This window comes from Dromiciops gliroides, chromosome 2, assembly GCF_019393635.1.
Source record: "Dromiciops gliroides isolate mDroGli1 chromosome 2, mDroGli1.pri, whole genome shotgun sequence".
NCBI classification, from domain to species: domain Eukaryota; kingdom Metazoa; phylum Chordata; class Mammalia; order Microbiotheria; family Microbiotheriidae; genus Dromiciops; species Dromiciops gliroides.
The window spans coordinates 61,064,551-61,091,511 of record NC_057862.1 but is presented as its reverse complement, the minus strand read 5'-3'; the positions used below and the strand labels follow the sequence as shown (position 1 = coordinate 61,091,511).

Here is a 26,961-nt window from a genome sequence, read left to right as displayed (position 1 = left end):
TTTTTTTTTTAAATGTCCATTATTGATGTCTTTTGTCCTTTTTAATTTTTAATTCTTTTTGTCTTTTGTCTTTTTATCTCAGTGATCCTCACCTAAAGTGAACCATTCTCCATGACAAAGAAACATAATTAAGCAAATACATGGAATAAAAGGACAACATTTGGCAATCTAGACAATATTCTATGCTCGTCGTCTCTTCCCTCTCCACCATTGTGTTTCAGGATTGCTTCTCTGGGATTCTCCTTGGTTTTTTGATTACTCAAAATCCAACTTCTTCTAAATTACCTTTTCACTTCCACTGACATATTCTTCATGCATTCTGTTCTCTCTGCCTGTCTTTAGGCGAGCTGAAATACCCCTGCTGGCCACTAGAGGGAAACCAATGCCTGAAAAAGCTGGCATTACTGTCCGCGGTGGCCCCTTAGAGAGCCCCTTTTCCTCTGGAAAAATGTCCTCTATCACTTGTGTCAAATAGCGACTCCTCAGGTCTGGTCTAGGAGATGAAGAGAAGGCCCTAGTGTCTAGCTCTTGGGAGAGCGCACTCTTCATTTGGCTTCAGTCTGTACTTATTGATTCAAACACACAACATATCAGTCACTGCAGTTTTCATATAAAAGTCTAGCTCTCTGAGATAGTTCTCTGAGATAGATGTTGTTTTTTATGTCTTCCTTTTCCATCCTCAATTTTCCGTACAGGAAAATCTCCACCCATGAAGGAGGCTCATAGAGAATGGAGAGACTGGAAGGATTATGTCCTTTGGACAAAAGATGGCAGATGAAGGAGAAAGGGGAAGACGTTTGGCACCCAGCTAGTTGTTGTAGAAAAACAGAAGAAAGTAGAGGGAAGACCAAAAAAAGTATGGAATCATCAATTGTGTTAGCAAGGCTTTAACACCCTTTACTAAGTATGAACACCTTATTGGATTGGAAGGGGCAGCTCCCATTGGCCATGGTATAAAGGGCTTTAAATTATTAAGCCCTGAAAATATTTGAATTGTCAGGAAATTCAAGTCAGTCTAGGCTATGATCCCTTTGTGCTTTGAGGGGTAGGGGAAGGAGGAAATTTCTCTGTCCTCCCCCTTCCCATTGATCATGTCATGTAGCAATAAGAAATATTCACCCAAAGAAAGATATCCCATCCAGTAATGAAATTGCCAGATGTAAAGTGAATCTCTGATCTCTCAGTTATAAATACCACCTCTGGAATATTCTCCCCAGTTTGCACTTCAATCACTCAATCGACCAAAAATTATTAAGTACCTACTATGTGCCAGGCATTGTGCTAAACCTTAGAGATGCAAAAAGAGGCAAAAGACGGTCCCTGGACTTAAGGAGTTTATAATCTAATGAAGGAGCTTACAGTCTAATGGTGCTTACACTTGTACTCAAATCTAAGTTGTATCTTCAGGAGTTGGCAGCTTCTTTTAGGTCCCTAATGTAGTCAGAGCGTCCAGGCTATAGATCAGGAGCCCCCATTCAAATGGTTCCTATGAACAATGAGTAGATACAATTAGCAAAGGCATTTACTAAGATGCTGTAGTAAAACTAGCAGCTACAAAATATCTCCCCTCCTAGGGTTTACTTTCCTGCAAATACAAACAAGAGTAGGTTCAGATTTGTAAATCAAGGGGACTGAGGCATACACCTAGGAAATACTTGTGGCCAACCAAAATAAGTTGTAGCTCTGTTACCAAAGGGCCTAAATGCCACGTCCTTTGTCTCCTTGTGGCACCATCACAAAACTTCTCTTTGAACTCACTCCTGGTCCCCTCTGAATCATTCCAGGGCTTATGGGAACTTCAAAAGGCAGAGAAAGCAAAACAAAATGTCTATGAGTTACAAATGATTCCCGTTGCTAGAGCTCATTTTCTTCTTTTAGAAAATAAGAGAAACTCTAAAGTCCCTTCCCATTTTAGTGTTTTATGAATTCCCCTCTCCTGCAAATAGCCCTGGATGGAAAACTTCTGAAGTCCCAGAGGGCTTCCTAGGATCACCGACAAGAAGTAATGCTTAGTACGTGACAGAGGAGCTCAGTCACATCTACTTAAGTTGTCCCATTAAAACCAGCAGTTGAGAGGCCACTGAACATAGATGTGAATGAGCTGAAGTCAGCATAGAAGTTGTTTTTAATTAAATGAAATAAAGAGGTTCAAGGACCTGGAGGATCAATGTTTTCAGGTCAGAAAGTGAAATAAACGGTTTCTTAAGTGAAAGGGAGAAAATGTCATATTCCCTGTCTTGGAAAATGTAAAAAGGAGACACTTTCTCCCACCCCACTCACACAACTGGCTTAGCCCAGGCACCCAGTTCTCTCTGAGGCCGCCCAGTATCACAGGCTGAGTCCAGATGGACAAAATCCTTCCAAGTTTTAGCAACTTTGGCTCTCTGACAGCCTGCCTGCCTTGCTGGAACTTAAAGGGCGTGTGTGAATGTGTGTATGTGTTCGTGCATGCGTGAGTTTGCCCTGGGAACAAGGAAAGGCGGGGGAACAGAACAGCATCAGAATGTGGAGCATTTTCTCCCTGTGCTCTAGCTCAACCTCTTCATAAAAGCCCAGGGAGAAGGAGGTGGAGATTCCCCAGCTGAAGGGGGAGGGTTTCCTGCGCCTCTCTGACAGGGACACACCTCTGCACTAGGGAGTGGGAGCCTGATCGGGAAGACTGGGAAATCATGCTTTTCATCTGGGCTCTACAGTTGGCTTTAGTACTCCAGGGAGGCTTCTCTGGTGAGTGTGCTCAGTATGCAGAAGGTGGGCTGAGGTGTGGAAAGGGAACCCTGGGGAGGAAGGGCACCAGGAGGGGCGGGGGTGTTGCCTGCGGAAAGGAGGTAGTTGTTGGGAATGATTTGGAAAGTGTGGTAATTTTGAACTCTCTCTCTCTCTCTCTCTCTCTCTCAGAGAGAGACAGACAGAGAGACAGAAAGACAGAGAAAATAAAGCCCAGCTGGGGTAAAACCTCAAATTTTGAGTCCTGTTTTGAAATGTAACTACAGCACAGAAATCGGGAGCTTGCCAATGGAGCCAGCATTGTACAAACAGCTGGCCGTGGTGCAAGGGAAACAAATCTGGCTTTGGAGTCAGAGGGTCTGGATTCAAATTGTGACTCTGCCTTAGACAAGGCACTTAACTTTGATGGTCCTAAGTGTCCTCATCTCCAGAATGAGGGGCTTGAAACAGATGGTCCCTTCCCCTTCTAAATCTCAGATCTTGTAGCATGTCAGTTCCAAACATTCATTTGGGGGCTCCCAAGGGAAAAATTAACTTTGAAAATTGAAGAATGAAGTGTTAGTTTCCCCATCTACCCATCCCCACTGCCAAACCAGGGCTTGGGCAAGTCATAGTCCTGTCTGCTCTGTTCTGGCTGCTATTCGGCCTATCAGTGTCCTTCCTAACTTGTGGTACCCAGAATGGATACAATATTTTAGATGTGGGTTGACCAGGGAAGATAGGGAAAAGCCATGACCTCATACCTTCACACTGTTGACTCCTATTAAGCTAGCAGCTCACTAAAACCCTCAGATCTTTTTCAAACAAATTGATGTCTAGTTATACTTCCTCTGACTTTGTACTTGTCAAGGTGAGCTTTTCAAATCCACATACAACTTTACAATTGTTCCAATTAAATTTTATCTTATTCAAGTCACTCCAATACCAAAATCTTTTAGCCTGCAAGACCGGTTTTTTTTTTTCTTGGGGCGGGGGAGGGATGAGGGTTAAGTGACTTGCCCAGGGTCACACAGCTAGTAAGTGTCAAATGTCTGATCCTGGATTTGAAGTCAGGTCCTCCTGAATCCAGGGCCAGTACTCTATCTACTGTGCCACCTAGTTATCCCTCAGATTGTTTCTTAATCTTGACTCAATTTGTGAGTCTGAACCTTAGTTTTGTCATCTTAAAATAGAGATAATACCTGTAGCATTATTTTCCCAAAATTCTTGTCAGAGTCAAATGGGAATATTATATATACATATGCATAGATATATATTATAGATACACAATATAATATATACCTATACTAGAGATAAGATACATGTATAATTATTAATTATAATATGTAATGTATTACAAATAATATATTGCATTTATGTATGTGTATAAACGTACACACACAAAGTGAGGGGAGTGAAGGAGGGAGAAGGAGAGAAAGGAGAGACAGAGGGAGAAAAGGAGGGGAAGGAGAGAGAAAGAGAGAGAGAATTCATTGCAGCCTCAATGCACTATATATGTGGCAGCTATTGGGTTTTTTTCATCATAAAAGTATCTTATTCTTTTCCAGTTACATGTAAAGATAGTCTTCAACATTTGTTTTCATAAGATTTTTAGGGGGCAGCTAGGTGGCGCAGTGGATAGAGCACCGGCCCTGGAGTCAGGAGGACCTGAGTTCAAATCCGACCTCAGACACTTAAAACTCACTAGCTGTGTGACCCTAGGCAAGTCACTTAACCCCAATTGCCTCACCAAAAAAAAAAAAAAAAAGATTTTTAGTTCCAAATTTTTCTCCCTCCCCCTCCCTTCCCCAAGACAACAAGTAATCTGATACAGGTTATATATGTACAATCACATTAAACATATTTCTGCATTAGTCATTTAATGAGAAAAGAATCAGAGCAAACAGGGAAAACCTCAAAAAATAAAAATGACAACAACAAAAACAATAGAAATAGTATGGTTCAATCTGCATCCAGATTCCACAGTTCCTTTTTCTGGATGTGGAGAACATTTTCTATTAGGAGTTCTTTGGAATTGTCTTGGATCATTGCACTGCTGAAAAGAGCTAACTCTATCACACAATCATCACACAATGTTGCTGTTACTGCGTACAATGTTCTCCTGGTTCTGCTCACTTCACTCAGCATCAGTTCATCTAAGTCTTACCAGGTTTTTCTGAACTCCTCCTCATCATTTTTTATAGCACAATAGTATTCCATTACCTTCATATACCACAACTTGTTCAACCATTCCCCAATTGATGGACATTCCCTCAATTTCCAATTCTTTGCCACCACAAAGAGAGCTGCTATAAACATTTTTGTACACGTGGGTCCTTTTCCCTTTTTTATGATCTATCTCTTTGGGATACAGACCTAGTAGTGATATTACTGGGTCAAAGTGTATGCACAACCCCATAGCCCTTTGGGCATAATTCCAAACAAGTGGCAGCTATTGCTAACAGAACCCCAGAATCTGAGAGTTAGAAAGGACCTCAGTAGTCCCATAGTCCAACTCATACACAAAAGAATTCCTATTATAAGATACCTAACAAGTAGCCATCCAGCTTTTGCTCGATGACCATCAAGGAGAGGAGACTCACCATCTGTTGGAGGAGCTGATTCAATTTGGGGGCAGTTGAAATTGTTAAGAATTTTTTCTTGACATCAAACCTAAACTGGCTTTTTTGCAACATCCATTCACTGCTTCCAGCTCTGTCCTCTGGGGCCAGATGGAAAAAGTCTCCTCTCTCCTCCACATGACAGCTTTCCAAATACTTGAACAAAATGATTGTGTCTCCCTGAGTCTTTTCATGTCCACACTAAACATGCCCAGTTCTTCCAACTGGTCCTTATATGTTATGAATTCCAAGCCCTACACCATCCTGGTTGCCCCCCCCCCAGACATTGTCTGGCTTAACAATGACCTTTTTTTTTTTTTAGTGAGGCAATCAGGGTTAAGTGACTTGCCCAGGGTCACACAGCTAGTTAAGTATTAAGTGTCTGAGACCGGATTTGAACTCAGGTACTCCTGACTCCAGGGCCGGTGCTCTATTCACTGTGCCATCTAGCTGCCCCAACAACGACCTTTTTAACCTTGGTGCCCAACTGGGCAGAAGACAGTGGGATGCCCACTCCCCTTTCCCTAGAAATTCTACCCCTATTAATGCAGCCCAAGATCGCATTTACGTTTTTACATCAAATGCATTTACATCAAACTACGTCCTCCTATTGAGTTTAATGATATCTTTGGGATACAGACCTCGTAGTGGTATTACTGGGTCAGAGTGTATACACAACCCCTATTTCAAATGAGATGGTGTTTATAAAGCACTTAGTGCAGTGCCTGGTGCATAGTGGGCACTATATCAATGTTGGCAATTATTATTATTATTATATAAATGGGAATTGCATTCCCTCATCCCTCTTTCCCCTAAATCCTTTTTAGAATAACTGCCGTCTAACTGTACCTTCACCATCTAATATTTGTGAAGTCAATGTTTTGGTACCCAAGTACAAGACTTTACATTTATTTAAAAATAGAACAGGCTGCCCTGGGTAGTAATTAGCTGCTGGCTAAAACCCTATGAGCCACACTGGAACCACTAATCCTACTTGTCAGGGATACCTAAGCAGGGATTTGTGCTTTAGATTGGGCTTGTAACAGATTCCTCTCGACTCTTGAGATTCTGCAGTTCTGAGATTTTGACTCTGCTGCTTGGGCCAGTCCCACCTAGGATCAACCAAATTATCGATCAAGAACTATGTGCCAATGTGCTAGGCATGGTGCTAGGCACTGAGGATGCAAATTCAAGAATATAATGATGCAGGGGCAGCTAGGTGGCACAGTGGATAAAGCACTGGCCCTGGATTCAGAAGGACCTGAGTTCAAATTTAGCCTCAGACACTTGACACTTACTAGCTTTGTGACCTTGGGCAAGTCACTTAACCCACATTGCCCTGCAAAAACAAAACAAAACAAAGACAAAGGCAAAGACAAAAAAAAGAATATAATGATCCCTGCTCTTGATGAGCTTTTGTTCATTAATAAAGTATTTTTTCCATTACATGTAAAGATAGTTCTCATCTTTTGTTTATACAAGCTTTACAATTTCAGATTTTTCTCCCTCCCTCCCCTCCCTCCCCCGTCCCCTAGACAGCAGGTAATCTGATATAGGATATATATATATATATATATATATATATATACACACATATACATATATACACATAATAACATTAATCCTATTTCTGCATTAGTCATGTTATAAGAGAAAAAATCAGAGCACTGATGAAAAACCTCAAAATAGAAAAAAACAACAGCTCCAAAAACAAAAGAAATAGTATGGTTCATTCAGCATCTATATTCTGCAGTTCTTTTTTTTTCTCTTGGATTTGGAGATCCTCTTCCATCATGAGTTCCCTGGAACTCTCCTGTACCATTGCATTGGTGAGAAGAATATAGTCCATCACAGTAGATCAACATTCAATGTTGATGATACTGTGTACAATGTTCTTCTGGTTCTGCTCATCTCACTCATCATCATGAGCTTTTGTTCAAATGGAAAGTCAGAAGATGGACGACTTCATCATGGAATCATGAAGCCCAATGTCTCATTCATTTGGATCCCATCCCAAACACAGAGCCCATTCTCTCCCCGGAGATGTTACATTAGTCACCAAGGACCCAGCTGCCTGCCCAGAATCTCAGTTGTTTTAAACTGTGGCTTGGACCCAGATGATCATTTTTACAAGTCCAGCTGTGGCTCTCTTGCATCTCTTGCTAGAGTAAGGAAGCAACACATGCTTCATATTTGACTAGCTTGGGTTATGTATCATTGTTGCTTTTTGGGTTCACAGTTTATAACCTGGGTGTGGATTTTATTTTGTCCAAGATCTATTCAAAGGAAAGCCCTTTAAAGTTTCCCTGTCCCTGATAGGACATTCATATCAGGCTTTGATCATGTGGTTCTCCTATTATTCATTCATTTATCTATCTATCTATCTATTTTTTATTTATTTCTTTATTTATCTATCTATCTTTTATTTATTTGTTTGTTTGTTTATTTATTTATTTATTTATTTATAGTGAGGCAATTGGGGTTAAGTGACTTGCCCAGGGTCACACAGCTAGTAAGTGTTAAGTGTCTGAGGCCAGATTTGAACTCAGGTACTCCTGGTTCCAGGGCCAGTGCTCTATCCACTGCACCACCTAGCTGCCCCTTCTCCTATTATTTAAACTCAGCTGTCACAGGTAAGAATTTAGGAACCTAAAAAACACGTTCCTCCATATTGACTTCCTTGCTTGTCCAAAAGGAAATGTTTTATCTCTGGGCTCTGGACATTTTCTCTGGCTGTCTCACATGCTTGGAGTGCTCTCCATCTTCAACTTTCCCTCCTGGCTTCGAGTCCCCACCTAAAATCCTACCTTCTTCAGGAAGCCTTTTTCTTTTTTTTTTTAGTGAGGCAATTGGGGTTAAGTGACTTGCCCAGGGTCACACAGCTAGTAAGTGTTAAGTGTCTGAGGCCAGATTTGAATTCAGGTCCTCCCGACTCCAGGGCCAGTGCTCTATCCACTGAGCCACCTAGCTGCCCCAGGAATCCTTTTTCAATCCCTTTTAACTTTGGTCCTCTCCCTCTGTTAATTAGTTCCTATTTGTCCAGTATTTAGCTTGTTTGTACATATCTGTTTGCCTATCGTCTTGTCTCCTTTATTAGATTGTGAGCTCCTTGAGGGCAGGGACTATCTTTTGCCTCCTTTTGCATTCCTAGTGTTTAGCATTGTGCCTGACACTTAGAGGTTGCTTGGTAAATGTTTGACTGTCTCTAGCACCTAGCAGTGCATTGCCCATAGCACAGAGATAAGGTTTTTGGTTTTTTTGGTTTGTTTTGCAGGGCAATGGGGGTTAAGTGACTTGCCCAGGGTCACACAGCTAATAAGTGTCAAGTGTCTGAGGCCGGATTTGTACTCCTGAATACAGGGCCAGTGCTTTATCCACTGCACCACCTAGCCGCCCCACCCATAGCACAGAAATCACAAAATTATTGAGCTGAAGAAGACCTCCAAGCCATTTTCCTGATGAGGAGACTAAAGACCAGGGAAGTTAAGTGATTTGCACAAGATCACACAATGCAACAAATCGAGTCAATAAGCATTTACTAAGTGAAGTGCTTGTTATGTTCTAGGCATTGTGCTAATCTCTAGGGAAACAAACAAAAACAATCCTTGCCCAGAAGGAGCTTCTATTCTAATGGGGGAAGAGAACAAACAAAAGGGATCTGAAAAGAGAAGAGAAAGGCATTCTTGGGGGCTTGGTAGAGAAAGTCCTAAGAGTTAAGAGTACAGCCTGGAGAGGAATAAAGACTTTTCTTCTATTGAGCTTGCAGTTCACTAAACCCCCATTTCAAATGAGATGGTGTTTATAAAACCCCCAGATCAAATGAGATATTTGTAAGATTCTTGGCAGCAGTGGATAGAGTCAGACACTTATTAGTTGTGGGATCCTGGAATAGTCACTTAACTGTACTTGCCTCAGTTTCCTCATATGTAAAATGAGCTAGAGAAGGAAATGGCAAACCACTCCTGTATCTTTGCCAAGAAAACCTCAAATGGGGTCACAAGGAGTTTTTCCTGACATCAAGCCTAACATGGGCTCTTGGTAACTTTAGCCCATCGATCCTGGTTCTTTTCTTTAGGGTAAGATAGAGCAAGGTTAATTAATCTATTCCACATAGCAGTCCTTTAAATAGGCCCTTGGATTTCAAATCTAGGCCTCTTCCCATTTTGTCACTCTAGTAAGCATATGGTAATTTTTTTTTGTTTTTTAGTGAGGCAATTGGGGTTAAGTGACTTGCCCAGGGTCACACAGCTAGTAAGTGTTAAGTGAGCATATGGTAATTTTAAAAATTAATAACAATAAAGATATAATGGTACACTTTGTAGCCCCTTTATGCTTCTCAATATACTTTCCTATTAGTTCCTATTAGTTGAGCTTTACAGCACCCCTCTATGAGGCAAGTAGGATAGGTATCCTCATTTAACAATTGAAACTGAGAGCAACAAGTAGTTAAATGACTGGTTCAATGTCTCATCAATGGCAGAGATGCAATCAAACCCTCGACCTCCTGAATTTTGGTCTAGTAGTTTTCCTCTATAATGTCAATATACTCTGACTTAGAATGAGTCTTCTTTGGACCTCAGTTTCATCATCTGTCAAATGGAGTAGTGCTATTTACACTGCCTGGCTGGGTTGCTGTGAGTGGCAGAAGAAGCTGGGGTTACATGAAGAAAGTGTTGCTCTTGTATATATTATGTTTATACTTATATGCATACACACTGTTTCTTCATTAAAATGTAAGCTCTGTGAGCACAGGGAGACTTTCCTTTTTGTCTTTGTATTCCTGACACTTAGCACACAATACATGGTACATAGTAAGCACTTAATGTTTATTGATTGATGGGAAAGTGCTTTGTGAACCTTATAGTTTCATACCAAATACAATATTTTATTTTCAGTGATATTTAGATGAAGACCGAAAGACAGACTTCCTGGACTAAATTCACAATAGGTCAAGCAGGGCAGTCAACATGGAGGCCATGCAAATGGGTACCTATGGAAAGTGTGGCACTTGGCAGAAAGATGCCCATTAGGAACGCTCAAATTGCCAGTTCTTGAGGTCACCAGGCTCTTGTTTTTGTGCCCAACCTTGTTAATTTTGGCAGAGATCAGCAGGAATGCCTTTAGTCTTTAAAAGGGAGCAGAAATCCAAATGGAGTTATCCTTGTGTCTCTCTTACAAAGTTTTTATTGCTATCTTTTATCTTACATCATCTACATTTCCCAATGTGATCCTTCCTCTTTCCCCTAATCCTCCCAGAGAACAACCAGTCATAACATAGAAGAAAAGTAAAATACTTCAGCAAGATTAACCAACCTATAGGGGCAGCTAGGTGGCACAGTGGATAGAGCACTGGCCCTGGATTCAGGAGGACCTGAGTTCAAATTCGGCCTCAGTCACTTGACACATTACTAGTTGTGTGACCCTGGGCAAGTCACTTGACCCCAATTGCCTCACAAAAAAAAAAAAAAAAGATTAACCAACCTATGGAAAAAATATGCCAGTACATGTGATACTCCACACCTATAATGACCCTTCTCTGTAAAGAAGTGAGGGGGAGGTGCTTTATGGAACCCTAGATTTAGAGTTAGAAGACACCGTAGAGGCCGTGAAATCCATTCCCTTTATTGTACAGAAAAAGACACTGAAGCACAGGGAGGTTAAGGAACTTGCCTTTCATCATACATTGTGTTTGAAGCTAGATTTGAACTCAGATCTTCTTGACTCAAGGTTCAGAGCACTGTTCCATGCTTGACATCTCTTCTTTGCAACCAAGCCCGCTCATTCAATGTCTATAGCTTTCACCTTTAATTGTTCCATTCTTGTTTCCAGTGACATTGTGGTAACCATTTTATCAGATCCCACTTTTTTCACTTTGCACTAATTTATGTAAATCTTCCCATGCTTCTCCATATTCATCGTATTGTCGTATATATCTCCATGTGCATTTAACCAAGGCCACTCAGATTTTACAGCTGGGACAGAATGCTTTCTTCAGATTCAGCCTTCTGTCTTTCTTATTGCAAGATAGAATTCCTAATGGATAGAGTGTTAGATATGGAATCAGGAAGGACTAAGTTCATATCTGGCTTTAGACACTTACTAGCTAGCTCTATGACCTTGGGCTGTTCATTTAATCTTTTTTTCCCCCAGCCTCAGTTTCCTCATCTGTAAAATGGGGATAGTCATAGTACCCACCTCACAAGGTTGTTATGAAGATCAAATGAGAAAATGTACATAAAGTACTTCACAAATCTTAAAGTCCTCTATAAATGGTAGCTGTTATGATGATGGTCATTAGTATTGAGGTCCCTTGTAGTTCGTGCCAGCTTTCCAATTCCAGACCCTTCTGGAGTCTATGTTTCTCATGGCACAGTTCTCAGTCTCTGGAATGTGGCTCTTATTAGGCCTCAAGCATTGGGGTCTGCTTCCCATCAGGATGTGGCTTTCATTTCTTTTGGCTTCGACTAAACCCCTACTCTGGTGCCACTTCATGTCATGGAAGGGATAGTGGGTTCTGGAAGTCTAGGCCAAGGGAACACAAGTTTTGGCAGGTCCCGCCAAGCCAGAAAGGGTTCCCATTCCAGCCTGGCAAGGGACTATTGCTGGCTCTCTGCTTGTTGGAGCAGCATAGCTATGTTCAGAGCTCATCAACAGTGGTTTGGCCACCAGGGGACTAATTTTTTCGGATCACAGTAACTCATGAAGACCGTGTACTAATTTAAGATGTAGAAGGATTTGAAGACCAGGTCAGTAATAGAAATTCCAATGCTACAGAACACCATGGGTCTTTAAAACACTGAGGGAGAATGGGCTCAAAGAGAAAAGGTAGTGGACGGGAGTCCAAATAGTGTTGGTATAGGGTAAAGCTTTTCATCTAATCTTCCTTGAATTACAGAAAGGTACTAAAGGTTGGGAATTTGATCATTTCTTTTTTAAGCCAAGAGCAAGAGTCCTAGGCAGATTTTCTAGTCAAGTTTTAAATTTTTACAGATTGTATTTTACCTTCATATAACCTGCACTTCTGAATATATCCTTTTGCTTGCCCTTCTCAAGGCAGCCATCTCTGGTAAAGGAATATGAACTGGACTAAGGACTACACTGGTACAGGGAAATCCCAGTCGAGGAAACTCCCTCTACCAATGGAGGTTGGGATTCACTCTGTAATTTATATACTTAGAGTTGCCCAGAGCACTAACAGGGTCATGGTCAGTATGTGTCAGAGGTAGGATTCAGATCTAAGACTTCTTGAGCTAGTCCATACTACATCTCTTGTAACAAAGAAGAAAAAGGAAAGAAAAAAAAGATTAATCAAAACCGACCAACATATCAAAAGAGTATGATAATGTCCCACACCCATAGTCCTCAACCTCTGCACAGAAGGAAGGAGGGAGGGCTATTTTTAAATCTCTTCTTTGAGACCAAACTTGGTCCTGCTAATTACACCATACTTTAAATTTAATTTGTACTTAGATTTAATTAATTTAAATAACCCAATTACAATGTTTTTTTTTAAATTACACAGTTATAAAAATTTACATTATATATGTTAGTTTTCTGGTTCTACTGATTTCACTCTTCATTGATTCAAATAAATTTTCTCATGTTTTTCTGAATTCTTCTTATCTCTAATGGAGCAGTAATATTCCATGACATTCCAGCAGTTACTCATTCCCCACTTGGTGAGGGGCTACTTTATTTTCATTTTTTTGGCTATCACAAAAGGTGCTGAGTAGCTCACATCTCTGTTAAGTTTGCAAAAAGCTTGCCTTTCTATATCTCTGTGAGACATAGAGCATAACTGTAACTATCCCCATTTTTGAGATGAGTAAATAGAGTCACAGAGAGGTTAAGAGACTAATGCAAAGTTACCCAATAAGCATCAGAATGGAGGTTTGAGCTCAGGTCTCCTGGATCTAAATCTGGCACTCCGCAGGATTTCCAGCTTCTAAATGATGTGAAGAATCACAATTAACCAGTGGTTGCAGACTTGGAGATTTCAGAGGTGGTCTGCTCACTACACCCTCGCTACTCACAGGCTCTCTCACGATCTTTGGTTCTATTTCGAAGCATCTAGGCTGAAAGGGATAAATATGTACATATACATACTATACATGTACACATATATAATACACATATACAGTCATTATATATGAATTTGTGTGTATTCAATATAGACATATGCAAAAACATATATTCAAATTTTAAAAGATACTTTGAAAAAAAGAAAACCACATTATAGACTTTGAAGAGCAATATGAATGCGTGTTAATTACTATTAAAATACTTATAATAATAGTTAATATTTTATGGTATTTTAAGATTTGCAAACCACTATACATGCATATATATATATATATATATATAAAGTATTACTTGCTATTATACTTAATCATTAAACTATAATTATAATGAATATATTCAAAGGCAGCAGGATCTAGGGAAAAATTTATGGGACTTGGAGTTAGGAAAACTGGGTACAAGTTCTGGGTTTGTTACTTAATAGCTGTGTGATCTTGGCCAGTTCCCCTAACCTCTACAGGTCTCAGTTTTGTCATATACAAAAGTGGGTCAGTCAAGGTTGGCTAAGGGTATTCAGGATCCGCCAAAAGTCTAAGATAAAGTCGCTTTGCATTTTCATTTAACTATCTGATATTTTTAGTTTTAAGCAAAATTACCATTATGTTTAATAAGCATTGTGCTAAAATTTAGTAAAGGTGGGTTGTTTTTTGTTTTTTGGGGGTTTTTTTGTAGGGCAATGAGGGTTAAGTGACTTGCCCAGGGTCACACAGCTAGTTAAGTGTCAAGTGTCTGAGGCCGGATTTGAACTCAGGGAGTCCTGATTCCAGGGCTGATGCTTTGTCCACTGCGCCACCTAGCAGCCCCAGTTAAGGTGCTTTTTTTAAAAAAAAAAAATTTATTATTTTTTAATAGAATTTTATTTTTCAAAATATATGTAAAAACAAATTTTAACATCAATTTTTTAAAACTTTGTGTTCCAACTTCTCTTCCTCCCTGCACTCCTACCCCCCACCCACAAGAACTTAAGCAATTCAAAATAAATTATATATGAGTAGTCATGGAAAAATTCCTATATTAGCTAGTTGTGAGAGAAAACAGTCAAAAAACCCCAAAACTTCAGATTAAGGAATTGTCAAAGAGGAAAAGAAAAAAATTTGTTCTTGCATATGTGTTTCCATCTGTTTTCAGATACTATCAGTTCTTTCTCTGCAGATGGGCTGCAATCTTCATAAATTAAGGTGCTTTTGTTTGTTTGTTTGTTTGTTTGGTGAGGCAATTGGGGTTAAGTGACTTGCCCAGGGTCACACAGCTAGTAAGTGTTAAGTGTCTGAGGCCGATTTGAACTCAGGTACTCCTGACTCCAGGGCCGGTGCTCTATCCACTGCGCCACCTAGCTGCCCCAACAGGTGCTTTTTTTTTTTTTAAAGAAAAAAAAGGTCCTGTTTTTTTGGATGGATAAAAATAATTTCTCTGGCCATTGATTGCTCCATTGAGTTTGCCTTTAAAAATCAAGAAACAAAATCTCCAGTTACTCATCCTGATAAAATTTCTTTGCCATGCCTGTGGTCTTATTATTAACAGGAGTGTAGCTGGAACGAAGTGGCTTGTACAGTCTCTAAGGTTCCATCCACTCTTCTTCCTCTTTAGCTCTAATGGCCTCCCTACCTACTCTCAGGGGGGTATTGTCTGTATTGAATGATGTAATATGCTTGGAAGCACTTTGTGAAGTACTAGACACATATGAGCTATGATTATTAGTGAATTTTTCTCGGATGATTCAAAATGCACCTGAGAATCCCCAAGACCCCAGGGGTCATCATTTTGAAAATCTTTAGTGTTTATGCAGAGTCTCAAAAAGCATTCTGATTGTTGGGGGATGATTTAATTCTGGTTAAAGAGGGCTTAGGGGCATCTGGGTGGCACAAATAGATAGAATGCTGGCCCTGGAGTTAGCAAGACCTGATCTCAGATCTTAGCTGTGTGACTCTGGGTAAGTCACTAAACCCTGTTTGTCTCAGTTTCCTCATCTGTAAAATGATCTGGAGAAGGAAACAAACCACTCCAGTATCTTTGCCAAGAAAACCCCAAAATGGGTTCACAAAGAGTTGGAAACAACTAATTGACTAAACAATAAAAACAAAGGGGTCTTACTGGAGTGTATTTTTTGCTGACAGGAATAGAGATGATTCTGGAAAGTCAGAGAGGATCCTTTTCTGACCGATCTAAGGTCTCCCCTTCCAGAGAGAGCTTGTCCAACAAGCAAAGAGCAGCAGGAGGAATTTGTTTAACAGGATGCAGCCAATGAGAGAATGTTGGGAGGCTGCAGTTATGCCTCATTCCCTCCCCTCTTTCCAGAACAACAAGGGTGCCCCACCCATGGCAACTGTCCAATTTGAATGTCTGGCAAGATATGTGAAACCAAGAAATCAGCCTAAAGAGCCCAGAATAGGCAATTTCTCAAATGGTCAGGAAGCTGGAAGGGAAAGGGAAAATAAGAGAGAGGCAGTTTTGTCTGGAGGCAAGTGCGACAGGAAGGAACTCTGTCCTTGTCAGCAATCATCATCTCTGTTCGAAGTCCAGTGACATATGTACTGTGAAAATAATTGAGAAAGAAACTGAGCCCCTTTTCTTTTAGGATGTTCACAGGGGAGAAATTGATCTCCAATCCTGACTCTGAACTTGGTAGTGCATTTGTGCCTGGTTTTCCCTGGGTTCTTCATCTGCCACTGGCCGTCCTTCATGTCTGCTATGCATTACCCCCCCTCACCTTTACAGCAGAGAATCCCTAGTTTCTTTTTTAAAAGATATTTTATTGCCTTTTTCACATTATAAACATTTACAGATTACCCTCACTTCATGAGAGGACTCTTGTAACAAAGTAAAGGTAATAATAATACACTTACCTCATTGAAAGTGTGTGCAACATTTCACATCTGTAGCAACCCTGTCCCTAACTCTCTTTTTAAAAATAAACAGAAATCTAGATTCTCTCTTTCCCACCCTACATTCCATTGGGAAAAAAAGAAAAGGGAATTTCTTGTAACAAATATGCATAGTCGAGCAAGATAAATCCCCTCAACGACTGTATACATATACATGTGTATGAGCATATACGTGTTTCACACAAAACACACATGTATATAGCTACAGGAGTAGGAATCTGTTTCTTTAACAGGATGCAGCCAATGAGAGAATGATGGGAGGTTGCAGTTATTCATATACAAGTGCATATACATATACATGAATATATTCTGCACTTGAAATTGTTCACGTTTCTGTCATGGGTACCATGTTTCATTACCAATTCTCTGGAATCATGAATGGTCACTGTATTGATCAGAGTTCTTAGAACTTTCCTAATTTCCAATTCATATGAAGCATTTTCTCCATAATGCCTTTCTTGATTCTCTCCTCCAATTGCTAATTCACTTGAATATATTTTGGATTTATATATTTACATATGGACATGTCTTTCCCAGGGGAATCACAGCTCCTTGAGAGTAGGGATTGTTGTTTTTTTCTTTGTCATTCCCAGCACCTACAGAGGCAGTTGGGCGTCTCAGTGGGTAGAGCATTAGGCCTGGATTCAGAAATACCTGTGTTCAAATCTGGTTCTAGATGCTTGCTAGTCGTATGACACTGACTAAGTCAAATAACCTCTGTTTACCTCTATTTCCTCATCTGTAAAATGGGAATAAGAGCACCTCCCTCACAAAGTTGTGAGGATCAAACAAAATTAATGCAGTGCCTGGCACATAGTAGACACTATATAAATGCTAACTATTATCTATTATTATTGCCAGGCACATAAGAGTTAATTATTGGGGCAGCTAGGTGGCACAGTGGATAAAGCACCGGCCCTGGATTCAGAAGTACCTGAGTTCAAATTTAGCCTCAGACACTTGACACTTACTAGCTGTGTGACCTTGGGCAAGTCACTTAACCCTCATTGCCCTGCAAAAAAAAAGAGTTAATTATTTTTCAAATTTTTTTAACTGACTTCTCAGAGTTGGAAGGTACCATTAATGTTGCCTAGGTCAGTGTTTCCCTTTCATTGATTGTCATTTCTTTTTTTTTTTTTTCCTTTTGGCAAATTCATTGATAATACTCCTCTCCCTGAAAGTTTCAACCACCTTCCATTGGAAAAAGAAAAACAAAATCCTTGTAATGGAGAAGCACAATTAAGCAAAACAAACTTCCATGCATATGTGTCGTGTTAGAAAATACATGTGTCCTTCAACACTTTGAGTCCTTCACCTCTTCATCAAGAGTCTTCTGGCACTGTGGTTGGTCATTGTATTGCTCATATCTTTCACAGTTGTTTTTCTTTACATTGGGGGGGGAGGTATTACTGTATGAAGTATTCTGGCTCTGCTCACTTCGATAGGCATCAGTTCATATACATCTTCCAAGGTTTCTCTGAAAATGTCACTTTATTCATTTCTTACAGCCCAATAATATTCTACTACATTCATATAACATAATTGGATCAACCTTTTCCCTATTGATGGGCACTTCATAGTTTCTAGTTCTTTGCTGCTAAACAAACAAAAAACCAAAAAGTGCTGCTATCATTTTGAGTGGGATATGTATGGGTCCTTTTCTTCTTTCTTTGATTCCTTTTGGGGGTATAGGCCTAATAGTGATATAACTGGGTCAACGGGTAGACACAATTTAGTGACTTTTGGAGCACAATTCCAAATTGTCTTCCAGAATGGCTGTATTAATTCACAGCTCTGCTAATAGAGCATTAATGCTGTCTGTTTACTGTTAGTACCTAGAATTGTGATTTTTCTTTTTTATCATCTTTTCTAACCTAAAGGATATGAGGTAGAATCTCAGAATTATTCTGATGTGCATTTCTCTAATTATTAGTGGTTTGGATAATTTTTTTTCATGTTTATTGTCATTTGGATTTCTTCCTCTAAGAATGGCCTTTTCATATCCTTTGGCTATTGATCTACTGGAGAATAGTTCTTGTTCTTTTACAATTCCCTACATATCCTAAATATGACCCCTTTACCTGCACTTTCTATCTCTAACTCTGGGATCCATAACCAAATCAATATTTACCATTGTTTCTGTAATGGTTGATCATTTAATTCTCCTAGAGTCCACTGGAGATAACAGTAGCCATCATTAGCGTTTATACAAGCTTTACATTTACTACCTCAATTTATCCTTATAATAACCATAGGAGACAAGTTCTCTTGCTATCAGCCTCATTTTACAGATAAGGGAACTGAAGATAACTGATATGGACAAGGTCGCAGGGATTGTAAGTGTCTGAGGCTAGACTGGAACTCAGATTTTCATACCTAATACTCTGTCTACCGGACCACCTAACTGCTTCTAGTCCCAGACAAATTATTTGGCTACCATTACCCTTATGTGTTATATCTTACTATTAAAATATAAACTCTTTGAGAGCAGGGATAGTCTTGATCTTGTACTTGTATTGGCACAGTGCCTAGCACATCATAAGCAATTAATAAATATTCTTCCTTCCTTCCTTACTCTCTTTATTACTTCCTTCCTTCCTTCCTTCCTTCCTTCCTTCCTTCCTTCCTTCCTTCCTTCCTTCCTTCCTTCCTTCCTTCCTTCCTTCCTTCTTTCCATCCTTCCTCCCTTCATTGGTCCCATGGATATCACATCCCTCTTCCAGAGATTGGTGGCCCATCTGCCACCTCTACCACAGACCTCAACTGGCTCATTCCTGCTCCATCCCAGGGTTAAAAGAGATGACAGCTTCCACACCTTCCCCTACTCCATTGTTGCACCCTTCTCCCTACTGCCTTTTGCTAACACCTTGCCTTTCTCAGACTGTTATGAGGGGTTGGGGGTTAGAGGAGTAAGAGACACTAGCGGCAAGGAATGGGCTACTGTTTCCCCAGTACTTGCACCATCCTCAGGGAGTCCGGACAACTTTTAGGCCACTTATATCACCAGGGGCACTCAGTGCCCAGATCAGGGATGCTGGCTACTCTTCTAGAAGCCTCCCTTAAGAGGCAGCCTGGTGAATGAAGAGGGGGCTGTATTTGGACTCTGAGGACCTCAGTTCAAATTCCTACCTGTATGATCTTAATATCTCTTGACTTTGGTCTCCCCATCTGTAAAATGAGGGGATTAGACTAGACAACTGATAAAGTCCTCTCTACTCCAAATCTAGGTTCATGTGTTCTGTTCTTTTCTTTTTAATCATAAAAGTATTTTATTAGTTTCCATTTGCATATAAAGATAGATTTCAATATTTTTATAAGATTTTGAGTTCCATGATACTGAGATCAGGAGAACATTGTACATAGTATCAACAACATTGTGTGATGGTCAACTGTGATAGACTTAACTCTTCTCAGCAATACAATAGTCCAGGATAATCCCAAAGGACTCAAGATGGAAAACACTCTCCACATACAGAAAAAAGAACTGTGGAATTTAGATGCATATTGTTTCTACTTTTAAAAAAATTTTCTTTTTTGAGGTTTTTCCCTTTTGTTCTGATTCTTCTTTCACAACATGACTAATGCAGAAATATATTTAATGTGATTGTACATATATAACCTATATCAGATTGTTTGCTGTCTTGGGGAGGGGAGAGGGAAGGGAGAGGGAGAAAAATTTGAAACTAGAAATCTTTTTTTTTTTTTTGCAGGGCAATGGGGATTAAGTGACTTGCCCAGGGTCACACAGCTAATAAGTGTATGAGGCTGGGTTTGAACTCAGGTCCTCCAGAATCCAAGGCTGGTGCCTTATCCACTCTGCCACCTAGCTGCCCTGGAACTAGAAATCTTACAAAAATAAATGTTGAAAACTATCTCTACATGTAAATAGAAAATAATAAAATTCTTTTATGATTAAAAAAAGATTTCTAGTTCCAATTTTTTCTCCATCCTTCCCTCCCGCCCCCAAGACAGAAAGCATTCTGATATAGGTTCTATATGTACAACATGTGATATGTTCTAAATATGAGTCAGATTTAAGAATAAAACCAGAAGAAAGAAGACCTGCCTCTGGAGTCAGAGAATTCTGGTTCAAATCTTACTTCTGACAATATAGCTGGGGATAGCATGATAATAATAATAACTAAGATTTATGTAGTTCTCCTCCCCTCTCCTTTTCCCTCCCTTTTCTTCCTTCTTCTCCCTTCCCTTTCCCTCCCCTCCTTTTCCATTGCCTCCTCTCCCTTTCCATCCTTTTTCTTCCCCTCCCCTTTTCTCCTCTCCCATCCCCTTCTGTCTCTTCTCCTTCCCTCCTCTATTGTCCCATCCCTTCCCTTCTTTGCCCTCACTTCCCTCCCCTATCCTCCTCTTCCCTTCTCCTCCCAATGAGATAATATAAATGAAGATGTTTTGAGAAGGATGAAGAACAATACTGAGTTGAGGGATTAGAGTTGTTAGTATGTGGAGAGAGGCTCCGTAGCCACAGATTTTTCCCCTTGAGGGGGATTTGAGCTGAGCTAAATGTGGTCTCAGACATGCAAAGAACAGGATGTTTTTGGCAAGCCTAGGGGGTCCGACACAACTTTAAAAACAAATCCAAACCCCTACTTGGCATGTCTCCTTGTGTTCTTTACCCATTTGTGTAGTCTTTGGGGGCAGCAGGGGGATGGGAGAAGGGAAGGATGGAGAGAAGCAAGAGAGATGAGAGCATAGGTCCAGGAAAAATGAGCTGTCCCAAGGCTGGGTTTTTTTGTTGTTGTTTTTTGGCTTCATCTAGTTCCTGGGCCCCTTAATTAGTGAGTCATCCAGGCCTTTCAGGGCCATGGGGGACTTGCAAGAATTGGATGAGGTGTGGGGTTGAAGGGGATAGGGCGAGGGAAAAGTCTACTGTAGCATTTATCCAAGCCAGATGCTAGAAGCAATCTGCCGCCAACACTCCTATCTCTGCTGGGCAGAGATTTGGGCTAGGAGGGGGAAGGGATCAAGTTACTGTTAGAGGGCCTGTCCATTCTCTGAGCTCATCTGATTAGAGGAACATTGGCAGTCCAGGGAGTTTCTGGGAATGAGCTACACATAGTTCCATCACAGAACAAGCCAAGTACTAGCTCTCTTGTTCCCCTCTTCCCTGTCCCTTCCTGGTTTCATCCCCAGTTCTGTCTAAACCCTAGGTTGCCCCCAGACAGTTGAGTCAACAGTTTGAGAAGAGGGTATTAGCTGCAAGGTGCTAGTGATTCAAAGAGAAATATCCGGCTCTGCCTTCAAGGAGTTTATATTCTACTAGAGATACACACACACACACACACACACACACACACACACACACGATAAGTGGAAGAGGGACATTAATATGGGAGGGGGGAATGGTTGGGGGGAAGGAGGTTCGGGAAGGATATAGCATCTGAACTGAGCCTTGAAAGCAGATGGGGACTCTAAGAGGGGGAGAAGAGGAGGGAGTGGAGTGCAAGTCCAGGAGCAGCTTGTGTGGCTGCACAGAGATGAAAGAGGGATTGCAGATCCAATTTGAATACACAAAGGGGAGTAATATACGGGAAAGATGAAGTGTGGTTGGAGCCAGATTGTAGAAGTCCTAAGATATCCCATAAGTTTTTGTTTTTTGTCTTAGAGGCAAAAGAGTCGTTGGTTGTTTTCTTAACATATATAATTTTTTTTTTAATTTTGAGTTTCAAATTCTCTCTCTTCAACCCCTTCCCTGCCCATTGAGAAGGTAAGCAATATGATACCTGTTATACATGGGACATCATGCAAAATATATTTCCATATTAGCCATGTTTCTAAAAAAAGAAAAATTAAGTTTTGTTTTGTTTTTTTTAAAGTATGCTTCAATGTGCATTCAGAGTTCATCAGTTCTTTCTCTGGAGGTGGACAGAATTTTTCATCTTGGGTCTTTTGGAATCATCTTGCATCATTATATTAATCAAAGTAGCTAAGTCTTTCACAGTTGATCATCATTACAATATTGCTTTAACTGTGTACAATGATCTCTTAGCTCTGCTCACTTCACTCTACATCAATTCATCTAGGTCTTTCCAGGTTTTTCTGAAACCATGCCCTTCATCATTTCTTATAGGACAATAAGGACAGCTATAGGTTAATAAAGGTTCGGTGGATAGAGCACTGGCTCTGAAGTTGGGAGGACCTGAGTTCAAATCTCACTTCAGACACTTACAAGCTGTGTGACCCTAAGCAAGTTACTTAACCCAAATTGACTTCAAAACAAAACAAAACAAAAAAGATCCAGGGCATCTTCAGTCATCCTGCTGCATATCTTGCCCCTGCACCCAGATGGCTCTGGAGGAGAGAGTGAGGCTGGTGATCTTGCACAGCCCTCCCTCACTTAAATCCAATCCACTGAAAGTCATGACATCACCTCAATGTCATGATCCTCTTCCAGAACCAAGGACAAACAATGACAACAATGGCACAATAGTAAATAGTACTCCATCCCAATCATTTACCACAACTTGTTCAGTCATAAGCCAATTGATGGGAATCCCTTCAATTTCTAATTCTTTGCCACCATAAAAAGAGCTGCTATAAATATTTTTGTACATATAGAGCCTTTTCCTTTCCCTTTGATTTCTTTAGGGTGCAGACCTAGTAGTGATATTGATAGGTCAAAGGACATGCACAGTTCTACAGTGTCTTAGGCATAGCTCTAAATTGCTCTTTAGAATGGTTGGAACAGTTCACAATTCCACCACAGTGAATGTGTCCCAATATTTCCACCTCCTAGACTCTAGCATTTGTCATTTTCCTTTTCTGTCATGTTAGCCAATCTGATAGGTGTGAGGTGGTATCTAGGGGTTGTTTTTTAATTTGCATTTCTTTAATCAATGGCAATTTAGAGCATTTTTCAATATGACTATAGAGAACTTTAATTTCTTCTTTTGTTTTTATCTTTTGACCATTTATCAATTGGGGAATAGCTCTTACTTTTATAAATTTGACTCAGTTCCCCATATATTGGAGAATTGAGGCTTTTATCAGAGAAATTTGCTGAAAAAATTTCCCACTTTCCTTCTAATTTTGGATTCATTGTTTTTGTTTGTGCAAAACCTTTTTAATTTCATGTAATCAAAATTATCCATTTTACATTCCTGTGATCTCTTTATCTCTTTTTTGGTCATAAACTCCTCTCTTATCCATAAATCTGACAGGTGAATTTTTTCATGCTTCTCTAATTTACTTATATCAGCCTTCACATCTAAATCATGAACCCTTTTTGACTTTATCTTGGAATATGGTGTGAGATGTTGGTCTATGTCTACTTTCTTCCAAATTGCTTTCCAGTTTTCCCAGCAATTTTTGTCAAATGGTAGATCTTGCCCCCAAAGCCTGGATCTTTGGGGTTATCAAATACTAAATTACTATGATCAATTACTAATTTGTATTATTTACCTATTATATTCTGCTGGCCTATTACTCTACTTCTTAGCCAATAGCAGATTGTTCTGATGGTTATCATTTTGTAATATAGTTTGAAATCTGGTACCTCTTGGCCTCCTATCTTCATATTTATTTTCATTGACCCCAGCAGGGAGTCATTGAAAGTTTTTGAGTGTTCAAGGGACACCAGAATTATGATTTCACTGGTCTAATATAAGAAGCTCTAGTCATGATATTATATTTACCAACAGCTTACAGTTTTACAGAGTTTGCTTAGAACACTTGAAGGTTTGTCCAGGGTGGCACAACCAGTATGCCCAAAGCAAGAACTGGGTTCTGGTTTTGAATGATCTTGGGCAAGTCACCTTACTTCCCTAATATGCCATTTTCCCCAACTGTAAAATGGAAGTGTTAATAATTGAAGCTGATCTCCAGAATTCAAAAATATGTGTCTATGAATGGGTCTTTCAGGCTCTGGCTACCAAGGTCAAGCTGGATTTTACTATTGATATGGAATGAGTTAACAACAGATCTCTGGCTGATAAAAGGAAGTACTCACCTTGGTCATGGTGGTGTTCCATCAGTGTGAAACCCATTCCTGAGAAGGGATGGGACTTATACAAAGACACAGATCCTAGATGGGGTAGGATGCAGAGAAGTAGGCCAAGGTAATGAAGGATGGTGCTTGTCCATCATTCGTTTCCGCCATGTGAACCAGAGCAAGGATTACTGGGGATCATGATCCCAGTGCCTGCCTTTGGGATAAAACAAAACTCCTGAGTTTGGATTTGAAACCCTCCATAATCTAACTCCAGATTATCTTCTCACATTTATACTGCACCATTCTCCTTCAGGTATTCCACATTTTAGCCAAACTGGTCTACTTGCCCGTTCAGTTCCCTGAACTCTGCATTCCATTTCCTGCCCTAATTCCTTGGCAAAGGCTGTGCCAAATGCCCGAAATGTTCTCTGTTCTCACCTCTAAATATATACATTTTTGGAGAGGCAATTGGGGTTAAGTGACTTGCCCAAGGTCACACAGCTAGTAAGTATCTGAGGTCACATTTGAACTCAGGTCCTCCTGACTCCAGGGCCGGTGCTCTATCCACTGCACCACCTAGCTGCCCCCTCACCTCTAATTCTTAAGAATATTTAGCTCCCCTTGAGGTTCACTTCAGGGGTCACCTCCACAGGAAGTTTTCCTCAATCCCCCAGTTATCCCTTTCTCCCTCCTCGAATTATCTTGTATTTCAGTATCTGCTTGTAGAATTAAAACTTCTCAAGGGAAAGGACTCTGATGTGTCTTGGTAGTCCTATTGTCTAGCATAGTTTCTGGCAGGTAGTAAGTACTTACTAAATATTTGCTATATTGAATTCCCTTCCTCGAGTGTTGTGAGAATTAGAGAGGATGATGGATATGAAAGTGTTAGGGGAAAAAAAGGTCTGATCCTCTCTCCACAGCATGGTAGGTCTATAAGCAGGTGTTTGCTAATAATTCTTTAACCACTGGCTCTCCCCCGGAAAATGGCTTTTAAGTTTAATTTGCATTATTAATATTTTCTTTAAAAAGTCTAGAGAATCAATAAATCAAGGCCTGCTTTGTAGCATTTGCAGTTTTCTGAGGTTTAAATGTTCACACTGAAAATTTAATAATAAACCCTCAAACTGGCTCCCAGGCCCATTGGAGTCAGGGAATGTGAACTCTCAGGTCCATCATTGGCCATCCTAGGCCTCAGCATTTTCATCTGTCAAATGATGGGACTGAATTAATGATCTTCTAAGATGTCTTCCAGTACTCAGAATCCTTAACATTAATTAATCCTTTTTTTTTTTTTTTCAATTTTTAGGCAGGGTAATAAGGGTTAAGTGACTTGCCCAAGATCACACAGCTAGTAAGTGTCAAGTGTCAGAGGCTGGATTTGAACTCAGGTCCTCCTGAATCCAGGGCCAGTGCTTTATCCACTGAGCCACCTAGCTGCCCCCAACATTAATCCTTTTTTTTTTTTTTCAGGGCAACGGGGGTTAAGTGACTAGCCCAGGGTCACACAGCTAGTAAGTGTCAAGTGTCTGAGGTCAGATTTGAACTCAGGTACTCCTGAATGCAGGGCCGGTGCTTTATCCACTGCGCCACCTAGCCGCCCCCCAACATTAATCCTTAATGGAAATAGTCATAGTCACAGATGACTTCTGTGTCTCCACTGGGTCCCCACCAGGGATGGTCTGTAGGACAGTTAATAAAGGACCCTTTGGGACAGGTTGATTGAAATGAAAACTCATCCTACCTCTAAGGCCCTTTATTACCTAGTGAGATCATGCATGTAAAAGCACTTTGCAGGGGCAGCTAGGTGGTACAGTGGATAAAGCACCGGCCCTGCATTCAGGAGTACCTGAGTTCAAATCCAGCCTCAGACACTTAACACTTACTAGCTGTGTGACCCGGGGCAAGTCACTTAACCCCAATTGCCTCACTAAAAAAAAGAAAGAAAGAAAGAAAAAAGCACTTTGCAAACCTTAAAACCTTAGATAAACATTACTTAGAATTATAATTTATTGGTGGCAGCTAGGTGGTGCAGTGGATAAAGCACTGGCCCTGGATTCAGGAAGACCTGAGTTCAAATCCGACCTCAGACACTTGACACCTACTAGCTGTGTGACCCTGGGCAAGTAACAACCCCAATTGCCTCACCCCGCCCCAAAAAAAGAATTATAATTTATGGGGACAGTGGATAAAGCACTGGCCCTAGATTTAGGAGGACCTGAGTTCAAATTCAGCCTCAGACACTTAACACTTACTAGCTGTGTAACCCTGAGCAAGTCACTTAACCCTCATTGCCCTGCCCCCCCAAAAAAGAATTATAGTTTATGGCAGGGTATGGGGGTATGGGGACACAAATACTTAATTGTTGTTGTTCACTCATTTCAGTTGTGTCCGACTCCTCATGATCCCATTTGGGTTTTCTTGGCAAAGATATTGGAGTGGTTTGCCATTTCCTTCTCCAAGCCATTTTACAGATGAGGAAACTGAGGCAAACAGGGGTAAGTGACTTGCCTAGGGTCACACAGCTAGTAAATATCTGAGGCCAGATTCGAAATCAGTTCTTCCTGACTCCAGACCTGGGGCTCTATCCACTGTGCCACCATGCTGCTCCTAGAAATGGTTAATACTTGGATAATTAGGCGGTAAAGTTTCCCATATTACTTAGAAGGCCGGTGGTGATAGATAAGAGATGGTAGCCATAATCTTGGTCCATATAATGGCTGAAGATCTCCCT

General features: G+C 40.4%; 1 protein-coding gene across 2 annotated transcripts in view; it reads left to right on the top strand.

The window, feature by feature from the left end:
• PLAC9 (placenta associated 9) overlaps positions 1 to 26,961 on the top strand; it is a 71,185-nt gene that overhangs the window by 32,639 nt on the left and 11,585 nt on the right. The window contains exon 1 of one of the 2 annotated variants that reach the window (XM_043984688.1): positions 2,508 to 2,724. The exons of the other annotated variant lie outside the window; for it this stretch is intronic. Coding sequence (XP_043840623.1) covers positions 2,670 to 2,724 — 55 coding nt within the window. The 5' untranslated portion in view covers positions 2,508 to 2,669. Of the gene's footprint in view, positions 1 to 2,507; positions 2,725 to 26,961 lie in introns of those variants that run through there. 2 annotated transcript variants of the gene reach the window in all.